Source organism: Neodiprion fabricii, chromosome 4 (assembly GCF_021155785.1).
Source record: "Neodiprion fabricii isolate iyNeoFabr1 chromosome 4, iyNeoFabr1.1, whole genome shotgun sequence".
In the NCBI taxonomy this organism is placed as follows: Eukaryota; Metazoa; Arthropoda; class Insecta; order Hymenoptera; family Diprionidae; genus Neodiprion; species Neodiprion fabricii.
In genome coordinates this window covers 7838100-7847967 of record NC_060242.1, presented here as the reverse complement: position 1 = coordinate 7847967, position 9868 = coordinate 7838100, and the positions used below count along the sequence as shown (strand labels likewise).

At 34.3% G+C, this 9868-nt stretch overlaps 2 protein-coding genes across 2 annotated transcripts; one reads left to right on the top strand and one right to left on the bottom strand.

Annotated features, from left to right (window-relative positions):
- The first annotated feature begins 905 nt into the window (after positions 1-905).
- On the top strand, positions 906-3116 carry LOC124181074 (DNA-directed RNA polymerase II subunit RPB7). Its single transcript, XM_046567258.1, has 8 exons — positions 906-1189; positions 1276-1385; positions 1604-1763; positions 1845-1895; positions 1966-2031; positions 2546-2617; positions 2690-2723; positions 2843-3116. The coding sequence occupies exons 1-8, from the start codon at positions 1178-1180 to the stop codon at positions 2854-2856; spliced, it is 519 nt and encodes a 172-aa protein (XP_046423214.1). The 5' UTR covers positions 906-1177; the 3' UTR covers positions 2857-3116.
- A 99-nt stretch (positions 3117-3215) lies between these two features.
- Positions 3216-7294, bottom strand: LOC124181072. Its single transcript, XM_046567255.1, has 5 exons — positions 6995-7294; positions 5763-6272; positions 5592-5680; positions 5270-5491; positions 3216-4162 (listed from the first exon to the last, which is right to left on the bottom strand). The coding sequence occupies exons 1-5, from the start codon at positions 7124-7126 to the stop codon at positions 3874-3876; spliced, it is 1242 nt and encodes a 413-aa protein (XP_046423211.1). The 5' UTR covers positions 7127-7294; the 3' UTR covers positions 3216-3873.
- Between the last annotated feature and the right edge of the window lie 2574 nt (positions 7295-9868).

Genomic DNA, 9868 nt, shown 5'->3' with positions numbered 1-9868 from the left:
TTTGTTTTCATTTCTTCAAAGATTTTTGCATTGTCTTCCGATAGGTAAATGACAACATTTTACAGCTATTCGTGTTTTTGATCTTGGTTTAGTTGTAGATTGTTTTGCGTATTCACCAGGTTCTCCATTTTAGTGATTATCTCATACCTCATAAGAAAAAAAAAACCGTGCGCGAACATCCAAAGTTAATTGCCGTTTAAATATAAGATAAAAACGATCACCCTTCATATATAATTAAAACGACCATCATTCATCCATAATTAAAGCAGTCATCTTTCATCGATAATAAAATCACGGACCCCTGATGTCAGTTAAGAAATTATTTTTATATTTCAGCTGCATCTTTTTTTGAAATGAAAATATGAGCGTTGACTGAAGATACATATTATTATCTTCAGTTAACGGTCCGAGTTAAGTATTAAACATATGTACAAACATTACATAAGGTACATATAGGAACAATTATATATCTTTATTCTTTGATTAACTTCTTCGACTATGTTTCCCATTCCTTGCATCAAGAAAAGGTTTCCAACTCTGTCAACAGTAAACCAAGTGCATGTTTATTGTGCATCTATATACATAGCATTATTTTTGTCGGTGCGATGGATTTAAATTGATATTGCTGAATTTGGCCTAAATGAATTTGCGTAGTTGAAAAGTAGGTATACGGCGTCCACACGGAGTTGTATGAAAATTTCAGTCTGTTCCCGTACGTCATTCCATAGGCATAATTATATTCGACTATTCGGTGAGCGATGGTAACAGCAGCTACGCTGTTGAGTTGCGCGTGCAAGGTAGGATGCAGGTGGCGCCGCTTGAACATGAGTTTATTTCTTCTATTTTCGATTAGGAAAAATCTCATAAGGCTATCAGTCTTTATATAACTTCAATCATGGGATTTCCGTGAAATATTACGTTCCACAATTTCAAACGTGCGCTATTTTTTGGGCATGCGCAGCAATTTTCCCGCGCCTGGCTGCCGCGTTACTCCAACGGTCACTCGCATAGTCACACTTCGCGGCGTAATTCTGTACGAACATAACCCCAATGTGACAGATTCTGTCAGACTTAGTTTCTGAAAAGTAGGGTATTCGATTTCAAGAGATTCTGTAAATACAAAAAAAAAAGTAATAAGTTGGATAGCTGAAGACCGTTAACGGAGGTAAAAAACAACATGTTTTATCACGTAAGTTAACCTCCTCTTATCTTATTCGCATTGAAATGTGTTCAGTTCGAGTTGATTTGACTCAAAATTTTGCAATCATATTCCAGATATCGTTGGAGCATGAGATCTTGTTGCATCCGAGATACTTTGGACCTCAGCTACTTGATACGGTTAAACAGAAACTGTACACTGAAGTCGAGGGAACGTGCACTGGAAAGTATGTGATAATTAATAACTGATTGAATTGCTTTTGAAAATAGGTATTGAGGTCAGGTATAGCTATTGAAATTATGCAGATCTTATTTCTCATCGCAAAACATTACGAACAGAGTGGAACTGCCTTTATTCTTATACTTTAAATGTTATAAATGACAACATTTTCCATTACGTCAAGCATTTCATTTACAAAACATTATTCACCTCGAATTTCTATAGGTATGGATTTGTCGTCGCAGTGACAACGATAGACAATATTGGAGCTGGTATTATTCAGCCAGGACAAGGTTTCGTTGTATATCCTGTAAAATATAAGGCTATTGTTTTTCGACCTTTCAAAGGAGAGGTTCTGGATGCAGTCGTAACGCAAGTCAATAAGGTATAACAAGTTGTTATGTTGATATGTGAGTTTTGATCATAATCGTACAAACATTACTCTGTGTATGTCTTACGGTTGTAGGTTGGCATGTTCGCTGAAATAGGACCATTGTCTTGTTTCATATCTCATCACGTGAGTATTTTTTTTGTATCCCATTTATCATTTGATGTAAACCTAAATTTTTCATTTTCTTTTATTTCAGTCCATTCCAGCCGACATGCAATTTTGTCCAAATGTCAATCCACCTTGTTATAAGTCAAAGGAAGAGGTGAGAAATTTATTATGAAATTCGATATTGGATTGTGATGTTCTGTGGAAATAATATTTTTGCTTATACAAATTCTAGCTAGTTTTAGAAAATTATGAACATCGCTTTTGATAAACGATAAAATAATATTTAGCCTTGATTCTGAAATATATATTTTTGAATTCGTGTTATTATCTATCTTCTATTAAAATTTGTCATTGAGAACAAGCCATTGTTGTCAAAGAATACGAAATACCTGTTATTGATTATAAAAGAATTAGCTAAATTTTGCAATGGCTTTGGTACTTTACGTTATACAAAAAGATGAATTTATCGTGGTACAATCATAATGACAGTAAAATTCATGTCAAAGAATAACTAAACTAACATGTACACGATGTTAGTGCTTCATAGAAACATTTCCCAAAGTTATTTCTTATCGAACTTCTCCAGGATATCCGTCGCTGTAAATATAAAGTAAGGTTTCTTCTGAAACAATCTAAGGATAATCAATTTGTTATTCTTTCAATTACAGGATGTAGTAATTCAAGCAGATGACGAAATAAGATTAAAAATTGTTGGTACCAGAGTTGATGCGACAGGGATTGTAAGTACACAGATTTACAAAGAATTTTTTTAACGAACTTATTTCATTAATTTTCCTGTGAATCATTTTCAGTTTGCCATTGGTACCTTAATGGATGATTTCCTTGGTAAGATTCTGTTTAGATTATTCTGTATACATTTTTTTTTTTCATTTTCGAACTTACATATCTTTACTGTTAATTTAATGTTAGATTTTAACATTTAGTTTTGAATGCATGGATTCTAGGCTTGGTGATGTAATGGAAGCTAATTACTGTACTTCGAAAATGTAACATACTACCTGATCCATGGACTGACATAATTTATGGCACGGAAGGAAGTGGCGACCAATGTAAAGTGTGACAATTGATCCTGGGATGTTTGTACATTCATCTAAATGACTAGTTTGTGACAAGTTCAGATGATTAATCAATGGCCCAAATCGGTAATAAGATAATATAAGATACTCAAGTTAGGAATTACGTTTGAATTCTATGTGTAAATAAATTTTTATCTTGGGATACGTTTCTTTATTCATATGTGCAGGACTTGAAATTGTTTCACGGATTAGGTATATAGGATTGAGTGAAGTAATATAAACCAAAGGCACGGTGTACAAGTATGTATACATAATAGTTTTATTTTTTCACGGGCTATATATAGATGACGCTTAGCGGTGGCTTCGTTTTTAATTTACAAGCAAGTAAATTCTCTTACATTCAACGTTATCTCATGATTTAATTTGTCAATGACTACATTCAATCATCTGACCATCACAGTTTCTTAATAAATTATGTAATCTACGTAATGAAAATCTAACAACAAACTGCATTTGTATGTGATACAAATCAATCGTTGATAATTGTTGAGAACATCACTCACTTGAAAATTTGAATCTCAGACTGATTAGTTACACTTTTGTATGTTCCAAGTATTTTGTATACCGGTGACTAAACTAAAAGTTACCTATTCACTAGAGCTTTACTTTGTCAAATCTGTCTAGAAGCAGAAGTTAATGTCTTTACTAATGAAACACTCAATTTGTCATCATATAACGCCAGTTGCTCTTTTAATTGAAAATCGTTCGGAATTGTGTCAGGTTATCATTGTTTTACATTTGGTAAATGACGCTACCAGCCACATGAATAAAATGCTAGACAACATTACATAGAAGTCGTTAGTGATATTTCGAATTTAATAATTTTATTTTCAAAGCATCTTAGGGCTGGAACGAAATTGGACAAATTTGAGATTTAAATGTTTTATTACAGTAATAAATTATTTAAGTTTTTCTAACGGTAACAAATTTGTTGCTAAATGCTCTGTATCTCCTTGTAACTTTCTAAGTAATGAATCATGTCGTCTTGACAATGGTCGCAAGAGGTACATTTCAGGTATCGTTTCACCTGGCACTAATAAGCCCAAAAACAGGGCTAGTTTTGTCGCAACTGCAGATGAGTCTTTGGTTATTGGAGTCACATCTCGATCAGGCATCATTTTGTCTGCTACATGTTTGTAAATTAGACCCTCACCATTTACATAAAATGTAGAGAATCCGTCATACCAGCTGGAAGAAATATAGTCAAAATGTGTCTTTCCAGGTAACAGCTAATTCAGACTTTATAGTGTAGATGTTATGCTGATTTCTTTCAGAATTTTCGAATCGATTCCTGATGCAAAATATTATACAAATTTTATAAAAATCTTCTTCAGGAACTTAAAGGTGATTTTTTTCATAAATCTCACTTCAGAAGTAAATAATGAATGACAAATCAAATATTTAGCCTAGTGTCGCTAAAAAATAGATTAATTTATATGGCTGAAATTGCTTATTTGAATTGATTTGAGAAAGACTTAGGGGGGGGGGTATAGTTACTTTTTTCAACATTTTTTTACAAGATACAGGCAATGTATATTAAATTGACTAATTATAGCATCGTAGAGTAACATTTCAAGAATATTTTCTGAAAATTTCAGTGGAAAATATTAATACCCAAGCCTTCGGCAGCAAATCTCCGGAGACGTCACGAAAAAAAGTTGTTTTGCGGTGACGGTTGTAACTCATCACTGGGTCGTTTGAAATCAAAAAGTAAAAATGATTTTATTAAATTATGAGTTTCCCCAGGTAAAGCTGTAGTTTTTTTTTTTAATTTGTTGTTATTTTTTATTTTACAATAACAAATTTGCCGATTTTTTTAAGCGAAAATTGCGTTTTTAACTTTCCAGTATTACCAAAGTTGAAAAATCAATATACGTTATTGTAAAATAAAAAATAACAAGAAATTTAAAAAAAAAACTCGACAGCTTTACCTGGGGAAACTCATAATTTAATAAAATCATTTTGACTTTTTGATTTCAAATGACCCAGTGATGAGTTACAACCGTCACCGCAAAACAATTTTTTTTCGAGACGTCTCCAGAGATTTGCTGCCAAAGGCTTGGGTATTAATATTTTCCACTGAAATTTTCAGAAAATATTCTTGAAATGTTACTCTACGATACTGTAATTAGTTAATTTAATATACATTGCCTGTATCTTGTAAAAAAATGTTGAAAAAAGTGTCATTTTTTTCACCGAATTAACGATACCCCCCCTCCAAGTCATCGGAACCGACCGATTGATGTCAGTGATTTGTCTTGCCGATTAAAAGTTGTAAATATTTCCCATGCTTACATTTCCTGTTGGTCAATGGTTTCCTTTATGTTCCACAACTTTATTTTCCAAAACGTAATAAAAGTCCTGATTCCTGAAAATCCACTTATCCTCCATCGGACTTTTATAGAGTTATCCTCGGGATCGATGGTCATTTTTAGTATTTCGAAATTGACACAAGCAAACCTCATATTTCCGATTGTCCTTATTAAAATCACTTGTTTAACATAGCGTACAAGACCTCTGAAAAAGAATGCGATCGAGGATTCAGAATAAAGTGATATTTTTTTTACATGTAGGGAACAGATATTTGTACAGTATTATGTTACAGAGTATCACTTACCGAGTTACAGTACCTCTAATGTTGTTGACAAACTGTAAGTCAGAATGATATACCGTAAAGTCCATTGAAGAATGAAATAATTTTGGTAACTGCAACAGGGTAACAAAATTTACATCAAAATTCCGTGTGTACTTAATCAAGATGAATTTGTTGTAAAAAATTACATCCTACCTCTTGTCGAAGATTGTTAAAAACATGCTGTAATTGCTCATCATTTGGCCTGCCATCAGTGTTGGGAGATTGTTGTTTAGTCGCTCCTGTTTCTTCTAGGTTCAATTTACTGTCAGAAAGAAGGATCATTCTTTTCTCATACTCTGAGAGAATGGATTCGTTGGTTTTGAGCAATGTAATGCCACTGGATAATCTTGTGTAAGTTTTTTCTAAAGACTCAATTTCATATTTCAACAACGAGTTCGAATCGTTCCAACGATTGCCAACTGTTACGACATCGTTCGGCGACATTTTGTACCGCGTCGTGCTAGAGCTTATAGAACTCAGGGAAACTGGAGTTTTACAATTTCTATGAAACTGACTCTTTCTTTCCACTTCCTCATCTTTTTGGCACGCATCTCGCCAAGCATCGCAAGTATTTAAAAGCTCCAAAGACGATGCCACCGGACTCTGCGGTTTATAATTCGGACAATCTGCTGCGCGGCTTGTTATACTTCTTGTGTTTAGAAACTGTGGAAAAATGAGCAGATAGTGAAATTTTGGTACATCAAAAATGAAAGGTTTTCGATTTATTGTAAATGAGGAAAATAGAACGTCTGTAAACATTGTTGGACAACTGTATGTACTTTTGAAAACAGATTTTTTTCTTTTATAAAAAAAGGATTGTATGTACCTAGCGAAGCCTTAATACTCAACCTATACATCTATCGCCGCTGAGAAAATTGGATGAATTTGGATGGAATCTTTCGCGACGCATGATGAATAAAAATAAATCACATTAAAACAGGGGTGAAATACGATCCACGGTAATGAACAACGGAGGTTAGCTGACGTATTTTGTATACGTGCTGTAAATCAAATACAGTTATACTCAAGCGGTTGCATTCGTTGATTTTGAGGTTATGTCTCATTTGATTGGGGCGGAGACGCTCGAATTTTTTAAAGTAACGTCTAACCGCTTGAACAAACTTCATTTCACGAGGCACAGCCGTTGCATGAATTGCGTCGAGACATTGGCGAGTATATATTAACCGTACAAGATGGTAAATAGAGAATAAAAGTTATGTAAGATGAGTGAGGTTAAAATTTCGGCACCGAGTCTTCGGCTCGCTTCAGCTTCAAAGCCGGTTCTGTCAGGGAACAAAGCATGAGTAAAACCGGCCTGCATTTATCGATTAAGATGCCAGCGAAGATTCGAGAGGTTCTTTCGGTGCTTTAATCGGTTTTCTCACCTCCTCCAAAAACGTTGAAGGTTTCACTCGGTGCGGCAGTTCCTTGTCGAATTGCGTTACGTGCTTACGTGTATTTAACAGAGAATTAACAGTTGTGAATTTGTTGGATATATTCCTAAAGCACTGAGACATTGTTATTTATTCACATCGGCTTATGACAGACGACAATACACACGCACGCCTCTTTCTTTTTCCTTATCCGCCGCCTTCAGTTATCCTCTACCTTTTTGTTTCGAAGAACATTCGAGGCACAGAATGTTCGAAACGAAGTTTTACCCAATGATTCGAGGTCCGAGCGGCAACAACGATTAACGTATAACAATTCATTCGGTATCGATACAGCCGTCGAAACTCACCTGCGATATATCGAAGTGTTGAATCGAGTACGATACTATCGACTGTCAGAGCGCGGGACGAGAATTTTGAATTTAAAATTCAACGTTCTTTTGAAATTGAACGTTAATCGAGGACTGTTGACCACTTCAGTCATAGAAGCCACTGTAGTGACACCTTTGGTTATTTTCTATTGTAATGTTTTTTTCATATTCCATGCAAAATCCGGATTTTTTTTGCATTTTCAGGTAAAAAAAATACTTAAACTTTGGAATGGTTGCGACATTATGCGCGAATTTTAGGAGTTTTTTGTTTTTTTTTTAACTCAACGGTGAAATTAACAAATATAATTTTAGTTGGATACGGGTTGAGTTTAAGCAATTTATTATAAAGTCAAGTCTAAAATATTAACCCGTCTCAATCTGTCGACAGTTTTCGCAAGGCTAAAAATTTACATACCTATGTGCCTTATATTTGCTGACGACTGTATCGTATCAGACACGCGACACAGAATGTTACGTATGAATAAAGAATGCGACAAAACACAATAGTCTTATCTGTTATTTTCGTGCTCTTCCATTTTTTTATTCATATATTCTATAATATCGTGCGTTTAGAAGATTCGTATATTCGTCAAACGATAGAAGAAATTCTTACAAACATCGCCTATTATCTATTTTACAAATTTCTCGAGTGATTTACTGCTCGGGGTGAAGAGATTAGACGCATAGGCACAGAGCTCAACAACGTTGTCAAAAAAATTTGAAAATTTAGTTCAAAGACAACTTAAAAAATATATTACTCACCAGTTTTTGTGATAGTTTGGAGTTTATATAAGTACGTGTAGTGGATACACTTAAACAGACCTTAAATACAAACTTGATATGAAATTGTATTCAGAACGTTAGAATGAATTTTCTTTTTCTTGACAAATATAAATTACAAAGCCGGTTCCATTGTTATTTGCTTCACAGTTTGCATCGTGCGAGCAGAACGAAGACTTCAACATTTGTTATTACTTTTATTGCTACCAAACTTTTTTTGCAGACAGAGAGCAACGTGGGCGATTCGACCCTGTTCCGTCTCGAAAAAACGAGCAGCCTCACTCAGTGTTCGGACTTTGGATGTCGAATTTATTCCCTGCAGAATTCGTACGTCCCGAGATCTTGTACACCGATATCATCTCATCAATTCCATATCCACAAACTGTTCCGTCACGTGGGCGACCTGTTTTTAACAGGGTACGAATTCGGTACACGGAAACGGTGAACAGTGAGGATCACACGACAACGAAAGTAGTCTCGTTAATTCCTGAAATCGAGATCTGTATACCTGTACACTACACCCAATTAGCGAGATCTTTATTGCTTGCGGTTTAGTCGTTTTGAAAGAAAAAACCGTCGCACGGAAAAATTGACAAATACAAAACAAAATGTTCGTGGTTTTTGAAGAGGGTAATCAATCCAGTCACAGAAGAAGTGCTAACGAATTTTTGATTGAACCAAAAGCCTTAATTGATTCTCCTACTTTCGTAATTATAATTTACAGAATATTTTATCAAATTTTCTCGTTGAAAATTTCTTTAATTTGTGTTAGTGTGTGTGGTTCGTTTTTTTAAATCTAATCTCCTCAAGTTACTCGACAACTTTCTATAATTTTATATTTTGAAGTTTTTCCTGTCATTAAGCCTAAATGTGTTCTTACGAAACATTTCGTATTTACCATGTAATTTTTTCATCAATATTGCTCAAAGTTTTTACTGAAAGTTTACAAATTTATCTCATATCTGTTTTTTTTTTTTTTGACTTTCTTCGGCTCTCATATTGTTGTCCTCGGTGAAATGTCGAATTTTCACGAATGTCGTGCACCTCATCCTGGAACCGTCTAACGATCAACATTAAAATTTAAATCATTCAACTAAATTCTCGAATCGTTCGAAATATTTTTTATTTTGATCTAAGTGATTTTGTTCGTACCTCGAGGGTCACGAGGCGCGAAAGAAGCTCACATGTCTTCATATCAGTGGCTACGTAGACTCTGTGCTGTGATTTTTATACAATCTATACAATAGTTCTTTTGTTGTCAAACGAAACAAACATCTTTCTATTTTCTCATTAGTGATGCACGAGTCACGTTTTTCGATTACTCCTGCAAATAAAAAAAAAAAAAAAAATGTATGCGTTTTTGGTGCTAGGCTGGCATTGTTGGCTCATACAGCTGTTATATATTTCAGAAGCTATGATTCCGACTTTTCCGCTACGAATAATAATTCAAAATATGTATTCTACGCAGAATTTCTTTTCACCGTTTTGTCGAAAAAAAACCTTGAGAAATTTGTCAAGAAATTATTTTCAATCGACGTAATATCTTCGGATTATTGTAGAAATCTGAAAATCACGTTTCATGCATTGAGAAAATAATTTTACTCAAAACCGCAGGAAAAGAGGGACGCGTGTAAGTTTTCGGTAAAAGAAAAAAAAAAACAAATATACCCATGTCGAGTGTATTTTTTACCATAAAGGTAGGAGATTTTAGTTTGCA